Raw genomic sequence first — 15,609 nt, 5'->3', positions numbered from 1 at the left:
CCAAAAGGGAAACTATTTGAAGCAGACATGTTCTGTAATGCAGGGGGTGAGAATAACAGCCTGAAAATTCCTAGTTTGGTTTCTGGTCCAGCAGCCCTAGACTGTCTCACAGGAGGTTTGTAATGACCGCCGCTGATTTGAGCGGGAGAGTAGAGATTGTAGCCGTGTTGGCCTGCATCCAGATGCTTTTGAGAGGTCAGAATGAACAGTCGTTAGACCAATGTTACATAAACATTTCAGGGATTCTCCCTTTATTTTAATTTCAATTGTTAAAATTATTTACCCTTAGCACTAGTTTATGATTAGGGTTGGGGTGTTTGGGGGATGCAGAGGGAGATGAGCTGCTTCTCTAAAATTGCAACAGCACATTTTAAATTAGCTTTACAGAGCCTCAACGGGACTTAAATCAATGACTTTTAAAAAAGTAAAAAAAATTATTTAAATCCTTCTACCCTGTTCCCAGCTATGAGAAATAATCACTGGCTAACAGGGTATGGTTTTTGTCATACATCACTGAAGCCGAGGATATACTAGTAATTTTAGTGAGGTGACTAGACACCATGATGTTGGGCATGGTATTAAAAACCTAGGTAGGATTTTAACAGATCTTTTGATAATTCTTCCTGGGTTTCCTGGCAGAAATTATTTTAATTTTTCATTTCCTTTTTAATCTCTCACCTGCCAATCTATTGCCTGCCTCTCATTGGGAAGAGGAAAAATAGTCCAACTGTAGAGGAATGATTTAAAAAAAAAAAAAAGAAATATGTACCCTGCAAATAGGACTTGTACTTAGGTATTTGGTTATAATTTATTCAATACTCAAGTGCATTCACCTGCAAAAAAAAAGTAGACCTGTCCATTCTTGTGTATTGACATTTGATAGACATGCCTGGTCTCTTAAATATGTATAATCGGAGGTCGCTCAGTACAATCACTAGAAACATGTCATAGGTGTTATAATGATGCTCACTCTGTCATATGGTAACACCTTGTTAAACAGAGATCTGATGATTTACAATATAATGTCTCTTTAAACAAAAGCTACATAGTTGTAATTGTTTTGTTTACCTGGCAAGGATTTGTAAACCTGTTACTACTACTACTTAAATAGTAAAAACCCACCCCGCCTCCAAAAAACCCTCAGGTAGGATTTTAAAACCACTTCCATTCTGTCTCATTCTGTTGCCAGAATGGAAAGGCGGGAGACTGAAAACAAGTCACTTATTTGTAATCCAGGCAACCACTAGTCTTGTGTTTTGTGCCACAATCCTCTGAAAAGACATGACATACTGTGTAGAAATAGCATGAACATCCAGTTAACTCTCATTAGCTGAATGCCTTACAATCCTGTAAAGTGCATAATCTTATTCACTGTTCAATTTCAATGCATATTCAGAATTGATTTGAAAAGGCTTCTTTTTTACGTTATGTACTTGCATTCATTCTGTGAAGAGTGTGCTATAACTTCTCCCTTAGTCTTCAGTGAACTGAGCTGCTCATCTGCAGCTGATTTTTCTCCTCCTAGATGCAACCTCACTAATGTTAATCCAGTCTCGTCAATCTTTGAATCTGAAGCCTTGTTTGGTTTCTGCACCTGTTCAGGTTTTTTAATGGATTCATCTGTTCCCACTGGAATTCAAATTCAACTTGCCTTTGAGAAGCTATACTGCAGCCACAACCTTCTTGGTCAAGAAATTAGTTTGGTTTCTCACTGGAGATTATAGCATTGCTCCCTCACTTAGCCTTGGGGTGGGGAGTGGTCACTTCCCCTTCTTTCCTGTGTTGCCAAACTCAGACTGAACTCTCGGTCTTCCCTAGACTGGGGATGACTATCCTTCCAGCCCACCCAAGGACTACGTTCAGGACTAGCAATCTAATGTGAGTTTTTTTGCACATCTCTACTGATCCTTTCCACTGCCTGGTCTCCTTGATCAAATCTTCACACAGCCTTGCTCCATTGTACACATTGAACCATGTTGCACAGTTTTTGGATTTCCTGAAATACTGGTCTGGCCTATTGAGCTAGGGCTGTACTATATGCATTCAAGCTGTGGAAGAACATTTACTACTTGATATGCATAGCCTGTTCTTAACAATTTAAGGTGTCATTTTTAGCACAGTTTATTTGATACATTTGATTTGGCATCTTGGGGGCTAATAGCAGATTTGATTTGCAGGTACAGAGCTCTGGGATTCTTAAGGAAAGAGAGGAGCTCTATATAAATGTGAATAGTAGCTCTTCTACTCAATGGAATTGCTGTGAATAAACTTTATTGCAGTAAGGAGCTTCTTAACTATGGAACGCATCAGCCTATGAAGGAGTATGATATCAAAGAGGGATACTTCCATCTATGAAGAAGTGGAAATCTGTCCCAGACTTGGCCAGAGTGATGTGATTAAACTGAGACTAATTAGACTAGCCACCTGCATGTTCCTCTTTAAGGAAGAGTGTGAGCTTTATTTCACATGATTAATGAGGAGCAGCTTCTCAAATGGGCTTCATCCTCAGAGTGAAAGAGCCAGGAGTTCTTAAAGATTAACTGATTTGTTTTTGTTGTGCATGCTCAGAGGTGCTGGAGTGACAGCCCTTCAGTCTGATGTTCTTTAGCCACAGAACAAGCATTGTCTAGGCAGAAGCAGTGCAAACTTCACCTATGCTGCTTTGCCAATGACTGTCATCCCTGCCTGGACACCTGCCACCTGGGAATTAGATATACTCTAGTTATAACAGGAATTAAATCAGGGAAGTCCTGTGGGCTGTGCTGTCTAGAAGGTCAGACTAGGTGATCACAATAGTCCCTTATGGCTTTATAATTTATTAATTGAGCTAAGACCTTCCCAACTCCATTTGTACAGGTCAGTGACCAGCCATCAAATGCCTTAGTGGTCTTCCAGTTATGAAACTAATGGGAACATTTGTGCCTGTAAATTAGGATAAAATCACTTGTGGTGTTGGTGGTGGTGGACCTCTGGGGTGGGGGGCTTTGTAGGTTACTGTGCTTTTTTTTATAAGGGGTGTCAGAGGTTTAGGTGTGTTGATGAAGTACATCTCTCTGTACTTAACAGATTGGCTGCACATCAGTTGATATGATTAGGTTCGTAGCATATAATTCTACCAGCACAAGGGAGAAAATGACTTAAGGCCGGTGAACCTGGCCCACAAGAGGGCAACTAGGACACTGGTAACGTACGCTCTTCATAGCCATTTATGAGGCAAGTGGTAATACTTAACCAGTCCGTAACATCTGCCATCCAAGGATCTTGGATCTTCAGACACCGACTCCCTGCCTCACAGGGAGTGTTGTGAGGCTTAATTTTCTCCTTTTTACTGATGGCAGGCAGAAAAGCAAAACTGAACTAGAGAGGCTGTGACATGCTGGGATTATGCAGCGTGATGGAAGAGGATTCCCAGACAACTAGAGTATTGCTGCCTTTGGCAACATGAGAGGAGAGTGAGGACCAAGGGCAACCTAGTGAAATGAAGTACAGTAGGCTGGGCATGCTGCCTTGTTGTCCTGAGAAAAGGATGTTCATGGTCCCCTTTGCAAGAATCTTCTGTATTCAGGCTTTATGTCCATGTTTTCACTTCCCTTTGAGTTGCCAGAGGAGGGCAGGACTTGGCTCTTGTCAGCCAGTGCTGCTACCAAGGGGGCCAGAGGGTTTGCTACCAAATGTAGAGACCATTCTGCACTCTGGGGAGCAATCGGGTGAGCTGAGCATGTTGCTTGAGCAGCATTCCAGAGCCTAACTAAAGGAAGGTTGAGGGGAGATGTGATTGCTCTCTATAAATATATCAGAGGGATAAATACAGGAGAGGGAGAGGAATTATTTAAGCTCAGCACCAATGTGGACACAAGAACAAATGGGTATAAACTGGCCACCAGGAAGCTTAGACTTGAAATCAGACGAAGGTTTTTAACCATCAGAGGAGTGAAGTTTTGGAATAGCCTTCCAAGGGAAGCAGTGGGGGCAAAAGATCTATCTGGTTTTAAGATTCTACTTGATAAGTTTATGGAGGAGATGGTATGATGGGATAATGGGATTTTGGTAAGTAATTGATCTTTAAATATTCAGGGTAAATAGGATTAATCCCCTGAGATGGGATATTAGATGGATGGGATCTGAGTTACCCAGGAAAGAATTTCTGTAGTATCGGCTGGTGAATCTTGCCCATATGCTCAGGGTTTAGCTGATTGCCATATTTGGGGTCAGGAAGGAATTTTCCTCCAGGGCAGATTGGAGAGGCCCTGGAGGTTTTTCGCCTTCCTCTGTAGCATGGGGCATGGTTGACTTGAGGGAGGCTTCTCTGCTCCTTGAAGTCTTTAAACCATGATTTAAGGACTTCAATAGCTCAGACATGGGTGAGGTTTTTCATAGGAGTGGGTGGGTGAGATTCTGTGGCCTGCACTGTGCAGGAGGTCGGACTAGATGATCAGAATGGTCCCTTCTGACCTTAGTATCTATGAGGAGGATAGGTTTCAGAGTAGCAGCTGTGTTGGTCTGTATTCGCAAAAAGAAAAGGAGTACTTGTGGCACCTTAGAGACTAACAAATTTATTAGAGCATAAGCTTTCGTGAGCTACAGCTCACTTCATCGGATGCATTTGGTGGAAAAAACAGAGGGGAGATTGATATACACACACAGAAAACATGAAACAATGGGTTTATCATACACACTGTAAGGAGAGTGATCACTTAAGATAAGCCATCACCAGCAGCGGGGGGGGGGGGGGAGGAAAACCTTTCATGGTGACAAGCAAGGTAGGCTATTTCCAGCAGTTAACAAGAATATCTGAGGAACGGTGGGGGGGAGAAATAACATGGGGAAATAAAGAAAAGGAGTACTTGTGGCACCTTAGAGACTAACTAAATGCACCTGATGAAGTGAGCTGTAGCTCACGAAAGCTTATGCTCAAATAAATTTGTTAGTCTAAGGTGCCACAAGTACTCCTCTTCTTCATGAGGATAGTTTGCTTTTAGATAAGCTCTGCATTTGCTTTCCTTGAAACAAGCACAGTAGTTAAGATTGGTTCTCTACCCAATATATTTTTTGGCATAGCATAGACATGACTGGATGATTTTGGGCAGTTATCTCATCAGATCTTGACTTAATGGGTAGGAGGACTGAATCAGTGCTTGTAGAGGGGAAACACTCTCCTAAGGGGAACTCAAGGTGACTGGATAGGGGGAACCCTTGTAGGGAGTCAGAACAACTTAACTTGTAAAATGCTTTAGGATCCTCCAGTCAGAGCAGCCATATAAATGCAAAATGTCTAGATTTTAAACATCTAAAACTCTAGAGCAGTTTTTTAAAAAGAAAAGTGCTGATATCCAGGTTTATCTTAAGCTACAGCCCTTCTGGTTGTGAGAAACATAGTAGCATTTTAAAGCAGGACTCGGGACATTAAAATACCAAGTGGAAGTGTGGCTTGAGTGGCATTTAAACATCTGTCTTCAATATTTTAGGCCATCTTGGAGCTTTAACAGATGATGGCTCTTCCTAGCAGCTAAAGATTTTAAACTGTGAATGGCATTATCAGTGGGGCTGTTCTGTAAGTAGTGAAGTGAAGTTTGAGTTAATAGTTAACATTGACACCGCTTGACTTGCAGGTAGGCTTTAATGTGGACTTTTTCTCTGGAACAAACTTAAAAAGAAGCAACTTGTGCACAGAGCATTTTCCTTAGCAAAGTGCTCTCTTCCATATATTTGCATTTGCTGAAGAGCTTGTACTTCACAGCCTAGCTTCTCCTGCTGCTTGTTTGTAGTGAAATCCTAATCCTGTATTTGTGACATCTCTCTTGCCATGGAAATGGGATGTAATGTCACAAATTCAGCATTACAACTTCACTAGAGGATCAAGCAGAAGACACCCCGGGAAAAGAGGGATGAAAGCACCTGAACTAGTGAACATGTACAAAAGGTAATGGAAAATAGAGTGTCAGGTAAATTAATGCCTGAAGTCTGCTGTGCTTTGTTTTAGTCAGTATGAAAATCCCTCTTGAATGGCTCGCTGAATCTACAGGGCCTCCCAGCAGTAGCCCAGCATTTGTAGCACACTCAAATCCATAAGGCCTTTTGCGGGTGAGGTACACGGCAAATTTGGCATATTCTAAGAACTTGGATCCTGATGAAACTTCCTTTTGGTGCTGGTTTCACTATGCTGTTTCTTGGCGCCCAGAACCTAAGAGAGCTGTCCAGAGCACCAAGGCGTGCCCAGCCAAGAACAGAGATTGGGATTGTGCAAGTTTCCAGGCAGCTGAACTGTCATGTGTCATTTGGCTATTTATATGACTAACAGGCTAGTAGTAATCCTGTATATCATACTAAGCCACTTAACTATTTTCCTCCCTTTTCGTTTTATTTTGTCCTGTTCATTAAAACTGCCTTTAACTTGAGCCATCACCTTTTGAAGGGGAAATCTTGATCTGGAATTTTTTGGATGGCTTTGTAATGTTTCAGAACATAATTAGTTGCAGTTACTGTTTACTGTATGCAGCTGTAATAGAGCCATTAATGTTAAGACAGCTGTATGATTATTTATAGGAGTGGTACTAATGGTGTTGCTGTTTGTTTCATCCCAATTAAAGTTTGTGTTTATCTAGTCTTATGATGCTTTTTGCCAAGGGTTAAAAACTACATTGGTTTGAAGTGCAGAGCAAAAGCCCCATCCATAGAGCAACTATATGGTAGCTGAGGGATCTGTCTGTGACACAGAGTAGAACTATATCACCCTAACTGGGTGAAACCTAGACAATCCAAGTTTTTTGTCCAAGTCATAGGGATTTGGTTAGGTCTTCCCTGTTAGAAGAGATAACTGTTGTAGTTAGGCTCCCTGCAGAAGTAGTCGATATATGGACTGTGAGCCAAGTCTGGACCACTAGATGCTTTTGAACACACTGAAATCTTTTTATTTACGTATTTATCGCTGTTGCATTTTATATTTTCTCTGGAGTCCAGACCTTGACTATACTTTGACCAAGAAATTTGGACCTTGACAAAAAAGAATTACCCCTGGGTCCCTGATGTGTGTAGTATAGACAGGGCCTTGGTAAGTGAAAATGCACTGCCATTTAGAAGAGAGACCAATGATTGTTAAGGTTGTATGATCTGCCAGGGCTAGAAACATTTGGAACTATTACAAATGTTTCAGGCTGAAAACTTTTCCAAGCAGTGATCTAGGATCAATGCTCACTAAAAGACCTTTTAGTCCTTGACTTACTGTTTCTGAGAAGGTAAATAGGGACTGCTGTACCAAGGCAGAGCAAGCAATTTTTAATTTTTTAAAAGGGTTTTCATTCTTCGGTTTAACTAGACTTGTACCAATAAGGAACTGCCTTTTTATCTGGGCTTTGAGATGTTAAGCAGAGTTGGAAGTAAATAGTTTGTATCATCTTGCAGTCCATCCTGCTGCTCATTCCATCTCTTGCATCTTTTGTTCTCTGGCCCTCAGTTGTCTTGCTTGTCCATTTCACAACAAGGAACAGCATGGGGTTGAGGGGCTGGCTGCTTGCAACATGCATATTTGGAGTGGTGCAGATATCCTGGGAACCTTGGCTTTTTTGCTTTTTATGTGTTTGAAGAAGAGTTCCCCCCCTCAGTTTTTTTGGCTGAGGGAGAGAATGTCCTCTAAAGAGCAGATACTGTTACAAGATTCTCTTTCTGTGATCATGTCCATGTTAGGGTTTCTTCCATCCTTGTGGCTTTATTCCCATGGGATGTGGAATCCATAATTCACTTAAATCTTACCTTTCCTGTTCACAGGTGAACTCTCCTTACTGTTTAACATGCTTTGACATTAAGATGTTGGTCACTCATACATCTTATTTATATAACCTGCTTGAATAAAAGCTAACCCTAAAACTGGGTCTTACACTAAGCTAGTAACTTGCAACTTAAATTACACTATAGCCTGAAAACCTTTTCCCTTACTGTATCTTGACTAAGGCCATGTCTACACTACCAGCTAAATCAGCACTGGTGAAATCCATGCAACGGTGTTGGTTTAGCGAAGTGAAGACACGCTAAATCAATGGGAGTGTGCTCTCCAATCAATTTGTGTACTCCACCCTCCCAAGAAGAGTAAGGGAAGTCAGCAGGCGAGCGTCTCCTGTCAACACAGCGTGGTGTCTACACCACGGTAAGTGGATCTAGCTACGTCAACTTCAGTTACGTTATTCACGTAACTGAAGTAGCGTAACGTAGATCGATTACCGTGGTAGTGTAGACCAACCCTAAGTCACTCTGAATACTTACCTAATAAGCAGCAGAAGCCTGAGAATGCATAGCTTGCCATGGTCTCAGATTGAGACACAAGCTTTCATACTTACTGCTCTGGTCTGGGTGGTGATTAAACAATAGCAAAATAAAATTTTGACAACTAATCTTGTGCTTTGTCTTTTGAGAATACTTGGTGAATGAACAGGAAAACCACTTCACATTCAGTTTCACTTAAATCTAGGCTACTGTTTGCATTGGTGAGGCTGACCAAAGGTGGAAGGAGAGTGAGCTGTGCTGTAAGATGAGCTGAATGTTGTGGAGGAGAAACTATATACGAGTTCTATTTATGACCCCTTTGTCCTGTCTATGATGCAACTGCTACTTTGGGGTACCTGGGTAACGGTTCAGTCTCTTTTTGTGTAGATCATGGTTTGTGCCTCAGTGTAACACTTTGGTGGTGTTTGCTTAAAGCATCCCTCCCTGATGCTATCCTGCTGGGAAACCTTAAATGATTCTCCTGACTCACTGAGGCTTATGGCTTTAACTCTCCTGAATATAAAGGAGGAGGGAGAACCTTTAGAGAGCTTTGGGTGGAGTAGTCTTGAGAGAAGAAACCTAGGAGCAGCCAAGCTTTTGGGGGGTGAGGAGACTTGTACTGAACTTTGTGCGTGGTGTTTCTCCCGGGAAGGGATGCATGGTTTTACTCTACACTCTGTAAATTGTATCTTAGAACAGGGTTAGGAATGACACCTGCTCATGCATGATTTGAAACACACTAAACACATGGCTTGGCTGAATATGTACTTGAATACCAAACTCTTTTAACCTTTATTGAGACAGTATTATCTTTGCATAAACTGGATACCACTGAGAAATTTACATAGTCTTACATCTGAGTTCCTCTTTTGTCGCTAATGAGCAATAATTGCTCTCCCTGTACCAAATGCAAGAATGTTTGTTTTGTGAATCTCTAGAGTGGAATGTGTAGGCACCAGTTTAAAAGACACAATAATTAGCAGTGCTTCTCAGAGCTGAACACCATCAAAATAGTCTAGCTCTCTGAACAAGCCTGGGCTACATACCATTCCCAGCTAAATGATGTATTGCATGCTTGTAATTTTTTTTAAGGGTCTGGAATTAGGCTGAAGTTTGTTTTGAAATGAATTTTGCTGAACTGTTTTATGCCTTGTCTAGACTTAATTGTCTTCAGACCTATTTATGTTCACCTCTGAATGGTTTGGAATTGTGATCGTACTGTTAAATTTATGGAAGTGTGAACTTCATAAATTGCAAAGTCTCCCTGCTTTACAACATAAATGGGTCTAAATGGAATGTCTTTAGCTCCTAACTCAATGCAACACCTTCTGTGCAGACCAGGCTGTTCTGAAATGTCATCAAATTCTTGACATGTTAGCATGCTGTGAAGGATGTGGGGTGGGGAGGAGAGGAGGAATAATCTTATTTCAAGGTGCTGTTTACACTTGTGATTTTAGTAAGGTGCAGGTACTCTTAGCACAATCTAAAGTATTGAAAATCCAGGTAGCTTCAGGCTTGCTGCCTCCTGAGGACAATGGTATAGTTCAGTGAGTACTAACCTCACACAGTGAGAAGTGTGCCTTGTACAATGAAGTACAGGTCCAGGGTGCTTTACAGAGTGGTAGAGATGTTTGTGTCACACTTCTAGCTTAGAACGTTCTCACTAACGCAACAACACACCAGGTCAGCAATGCATTTTCTAAGTTGGATATCTAAACTGCATCTTATGTTCTTAAGAGATTGTGCCATCGCACAGAATAGTTCAGTTTAACAATGTGTGCCCACTTTCCTTTGGGGAGAAGAGTAGTATGATTGCAGTGAAATCTGATCCTACTTTTCGTATTTCTCCTTTCATAGAAACCATGGCAAGTCCCGCGAAGGATAAGGATAACTATCGAATGAAGAGTTACAAAAACAAAGCCCTAAACCCTGAGGAAATGCGTCGGCGAAGGGAAGAGGAGGGGATCCAACTACGCAAACAGAAACGAGAGCAACAGGTAACCTGCCCTTTGGTAACCTGCATGGAGCGGGATGTTCAGGGGCTTAATTCAACCAGAAATGTTTTGTTATCCAACAGTTGCCCCTTCAAGGGGCCAGCTGATGAAGAGTTGATGGGTCACTTTTTTTTCCTCTTTCCCCCTCTCTGGGCCTCTTCAGCATATGGATGTGGAATGTTTCTTGGTTTTTTTTCCACACCCTTGTTCAGAATGTGGCTTGTCTGCAGAGCTCTCTGCTCCCTGTGGGATTCACAGGTATTGTGCATGCCACAAATGCAGCGCTCAAATACCACAGTGGAATTCTGTCTGGCTTTCTGTGATCATGGATAAGGGGAAGGCTTCCTAGATATCTCTCTCATTTTATTTTTGGAGTGTGTGGGGGGTGGAATCTAAGGACTTCACGGCCAGCTTAAAAAATGGCACTGCCTGCTCTTGAGGATTGGGAAGACCAAGTAAAACGAATGGGCTGCAGCTTTTCCTTGTCCTTAGGTGTGGTTTTTGGGTTTTTTTTTTTTTTTGGTTGGGGGTGTGTGTGTGTGTGGTGTGGTGTGTGTGTGAGTGAGAGAAATGATAGGATCACATGTTGAACTAGCAAATGCTGCAGGCCTCCCACACAGCTCTTCCCATGCCTCAAGCCTGGTCCACAACCTGGCTCTTCTTTTCTAAACTCATTGGGCCAAGTTCTGCACTTGCCTACACCCTACAGTCCCAGTGAAATCCATGGATACAACTAAGGGTAGGACTTGGTCCACTCTTACCAGGATTCATAGGTCAAACTATTCTGCAGAGGGTTAAGCTGCCACCCCTATTAAGTTGCACTTGGTCTAGCAGATGGCATGTTCTTGTTTGTGGAACAAGACTACCCAGTTGTGATGGCTCTAAGTCCGGCATTGCCTTCTGACAGATACCACTCACTCTGGTTATCTCTTTTCAGCTATTTAAAAGGAGAAATGTGGAACTTATTAATGAAGATGCTGCCATGTTTGATAGCCTCCTCATGGATTCCTATGTCAGCACTGCCACAGCTGGGGTAAGGCTTCTTGAGTAACTTAGTCCCTCCTTTACACAGACTTTTAATTCTGTGGATCACAAAATCAACAAACTTTAACCCTTTACAAATGCATAGGTACCATGCCTTAGTACTCCTTAATTCACTACCCTTCGTAACCCCTTGTACTCCTATCTTCTACGAATATTGCAGATGGGATTCTGGTGAGTTTTAAAAGCCTTCCAGGATTAGACTTTCAAGAGTAATGTGGTCCTAACTTGGATTAGTCTTCAGATCAAAAGGATGCGCACAGGATTCTGGTGGTACTAAGTTCTGACTTTGAGGTCTGCAACCATAAGTTTGGAGTTGTGGTTCTATCTGACGCTGCTTTTCTTGCCCTTCCTGCCCTCTTAGGAGGGAGTGATCACAAGAGAGATGGTGGAGATGCTTTTCTCAGAGGACCCTGATCTGCAGCTAGCAACTACACAGAAATTCAGGAAACTGCTCTCCAAAGGTAAAAGCAGAGCTCCTTTTTCTTAGCTAGTTCATAAGCTCTCACAGGTAACTCTCTTAGCTGTGTGAAGCACTTAGCACAGTCTTGGTGCTGTACAGGGAATTAATAACTTTGGGTTTGGGGGCAGAAGAATTCCATCTAATGTCACTTATGTCCATTGCCAAGTTTGTTCCTGATTAACTCTGGGTTGGGAGGGAATACTAAACCTATACTGACCATTAGTATTGTCTCTTACTGGCTTTTCAACATTTAGAAAATGCTCCAGTGACCCACAGCTGGGTGAACTGTGGAAAAAGCCTTCTTCTGGCTAGATGCCTTGTCAGCTCAAGTACAAGTTAAAATCGTTGGAGTGGATGATTTAATGCAATTAACTAGATCTCCTGTATTAAATTTAAATACCCCTACTGAGTTTTGAGCCTGCCTTCTTCTTCCTAGAGCCAAATCCTCCAATAGACGAAGTGATAAATACTCAGGGAGTGGTGGACAGGTTTGTTGAATTCCTGAAGAGAAGTGAAAATTGCACACTACAGGTAAAGGAGAGAACCATGAAGGATTCATATTGTGAATAAAAAGCACTTAAATAAGATGACACTTCAGAGCTGAGCAGTGTGAACCTTACAGCAATGAGCTGGCAAAAGTGGCATCTTAGAGCCCAGAATTTGCAGAGTATGAGCCTTGCTTCTTTGAGGAGACTGCGTTTTCTCACACGACTGAGGGTGTTAGGCAGGTGGTCATCTACTTCCTTTTCCTCCAGGAGGTGTCGTGTCATAGGGATCCATCTCTAAGGAGAATTGAATGGGAGCTTAGCCATTAAAGTCACTCATAAGAGGGCAGCAAAGGGAGACAAAGAGCAAAATATGAAGCTCTCTCACCTGGGGCTCAGCTACAAATGCCACACCTGTACTGGTATCCAGGGGAGTGGCATGGGATAGAGTTGGCTGTTCGAGTAGAACAATCTCTTCACTTCCCACCCAATACAAAGGTCTGGTCAGGAACTCTTCTGGGCCACCTTGAGACTATGTTCCTCATAGTGGGGAATGGTCTGAGGCTTTGGGGTGTGGTGTCATTGAGGTAGTGTTTCCTGGCCTGACCACTGAAAGTGGAAGTGAGCTTTGGTTTTGTTAATCCCATGCTGAGAAGAACTGCAGTGCTGGCAGAGATGAGACTAATGTGTGCAACTGCTTCAGTTTTTCAGTGTCAAAGACCTGTAAAATGATATTCCCTTTGCTTCAGGTGGATGTGGGCAGGATCTACCCTGGGAAACCCAAAATCCACCCCACTCTTATATATATTAAAAAAAAAAAGCTGTAGATTTCCCTAGAACTACCATTGTTGTGCCAGAAACTAGTACGCTCAGTGAGCAATCATCCAGCCAGATTGTGGAGGAAAACTTACTGTCTTGTAAAACAATCCCCCCTGTAGATATGAGAGCACAAGATGAAAAGAGGATAGGCTAAAATCAATAGCAAATGTTTTGCTCTGGTTAGGGTTGTTGAGCTTATGCCATTGTGCATCTGCTCTGTAACGTGTTACTGATCTGCTTGTTTCAGTTTGAAGCGGCATGGGCTTTGACGAATATTGCATCAGGAACCTCCCAACAAACAAAAATAGTCATTGAGGCTGGGGCAGTTCCTATCTTCATAGAGCTGTTAAACTCTGACTTTGAGGATGTCCAAGAACAGGTATGGTTCATTAGTTTTCTTTGGATAGGCTGAGTGTTATAGACACTGAATTTCAACTAAGTGTTTAACATGCATGAAGGTGTTTAGCAAGCAGCTCCAGAGCTGGAGCTTCTGTCAGTCTGGCCTAGTTACTTGGAGTCATAGAAACATTTTCCTAGGACAGTGCTCCCTTCTTCCTCTATTCAGAGACTGTGCGAATGCTAAAACTGCTGCTTTCCTTCCAGGCTGTCTGGGCGTTGGGGAACATCGCTGGAGACAGCTCTGTGTGTAGAGATTATGTCCTTAACTGCTCTATTCTTCCTCCCTTATTACTGTGAGTAGCCATGAACACTTGGCAATACAGTTCTTAAAGCTCCAGTGTACTAAAGCAGAGTATCCTCTTGGTGTCCAGGTTGAGTGAACAGAACTACCGAAGAGTGAGTGTGAGTTGGGAGTCATCTTAGCCTGTGAATAGGCATCAGATGAATTGGCAGTAGTTTGGACTGGTATCTGATACAACTTGCTAGACAACTCACCTCACACATCCTTATGCTTGCTGTGCACGGCATGAGCGCCTATTGCAGGGTATGCCAGATAGCCCTTTCTGAAGTCACGGGCCTATTGAGAAGTGCATATATAGTAAGTGCAGAGAATCCAAAGAAACAGCTACACTATAAACTTCAAGAACCCATTAGTCTGAGGTCTTCCCAGGGTTGAGGAGAAGAAGGTCTTTGCACTGTGCTCTCTGCCTCTGTTTAACACACAAGTCCTGACAACTGCTTCAGCACACTAGAAATGGAGATGGGAAGATTCACCTAGACTGAGGGCTTTCAAGTACTAGCCATATTAATTACTCTCAAAACAGTCATATTCTGGGTGGACTGATGCTGCTTCTAGTAGCAAGATAAGTGCTTTGCCACAGATGGTTCAAGTCAGTCAACAGCCTTTTCTTACAGTAGCTGCTGACTTCAGGCTCCTTGAGGCTAAGCTGGTGACTTTTTCTGTCCAAGAACTAAGGGATTGGTTTTATTTGTGGTGGTGATTGTGATGGGTGCACAGAGCTGGTCATGGTCCAAGAGGAAAGCACCATATTGCCCCATCTTATTTCATGCAGAGTCCAAAAAGTGGGTGGGAACTTCTCGCTCTTTATGAACCATGAAGTGTTAGAGAACAAAGCTTCTAATTTCAACTGGACCCTCTAAGGTGGTCAATGATTTAGCTCTTTAAAAGCTGGCTTTCTCCTGAAATGCACTTTACCACAAGATAAAGCTTCCATACTGTCAGCACTGGCAATGGGGTTGCTACCAGCAGAAATCAGTTTGTTGAAAACATTTTCAAATCTTTCACCATAATTTCTATACAGTTGTGTAGTCTTGAGTGGTAGTTTTTTTGGCAAGAAGTGGCATTGATTGTATTGCAAATAGCATTGTTCCTGGGTCAGTACTGAACTAGTATTCTGGGGTCCTAAAGCTGCTGATCTTTTCAGATGAGATCTAAAAATGAGGTCCTGATCACTGAAAATTCCATGGACCTCTTCATCAGAGTACGGGTGCTTATCTGGATGTCTTAGCCAAATTCAATCGTGAGAAATCACATTCTGCCAACCTAAATTCCCCTAGCAATTTTAGTTGAAGACAGTATATGCTTCCTGTTCAGAGTTGTGCTGTTAAACAGCTATTGTTTCTGCCCTAGGGGTAGCCACAGTTCATCTTTCCTCACGGTCTATGCATGATGCTCATGAAATATACAACAATAGCATGATATGTTTTCAGACCTGGGCTTAGCAAGTGGGTGCAGCTGTCTCGAACCTCTTGGACTCTTACTGCGTTCCTTCATATTAAATCATGTGCTGGTTTTAAAGGCAACTCAACTGACTTAACCTGGGAGTATAATAGCTGTTGATTCTCTTTTTAGGCTCCTCACCAAGTCCACCAGGTTGACAATGACTCGAAATGCTGTCTGGGCCTTATCAAACTTGTGCAGAGGGAAGAACCCACCACCTGAATTTGACAAGGTGAGGAATGAATCCTTTCCTGTTAATGGGAACAGAAGCTGTTGTGGAGAGGGAACCCCAGCAAGACCCTGAGGTCTGCTACTTCTAGAGGTCATCAGAAACATTCAAACACTTTTTTTGGAGTTTGCTGATCTCCATCTAAACATTTGATGGAGATGGTTCAATTTTGATGAAACTCTGCT

At 42.3% G+C, this 15,609-nt stretch overlaps 1 protein-coding gene across 1 annotated transcript in view; it reads left to right on the top strand.

Annotated features, from left to right (window-relative positions):
- Nucleotides 1–15,609, top strand: part of KPNA6 (karyopherin subunit alpha 6) — a 38,418-nt gene that overhangs the window by 8,292 nt on the left and 14,517 nt on the right. Inside the window, 7 exon segments of the mRNA XM_043505955.1 lie at nt 10,111–10,250; nt 11,185–11,280; nt 11,653–11,752; nt 12,188–12,282; nt 13,303–13,434; nt 13,659–13,747; nt 15,328–15,427. Coding sequence (XP_043361890.1) covers nt 10,111–10,250; nt 11,185–11,280; nt 11,653–11,752; nt 12,188–12,282; nt 13,303–13,434; nt 13,659–13,747; nt 15,328–15,427 — 752 coding nt within the window.

This window comes from Dermochelys coriacea, chromosome 19 (genome assembly GCF_009764565.3).
Source record: "Dermochelys coriacea isolate rDerCor1 chromosome 19, rDerCor1.pri.v4, whole genome shotgun sequence".
Taxonomy (NCBI): Eukaryota; Metazoa; Chordata; order Testudines; family Dermochelyidae; genus Dermochelys; species Dermochelys coriacea.
This window is presented reverse-complemented; position numbering and strand designations above follow the sequence as displayed.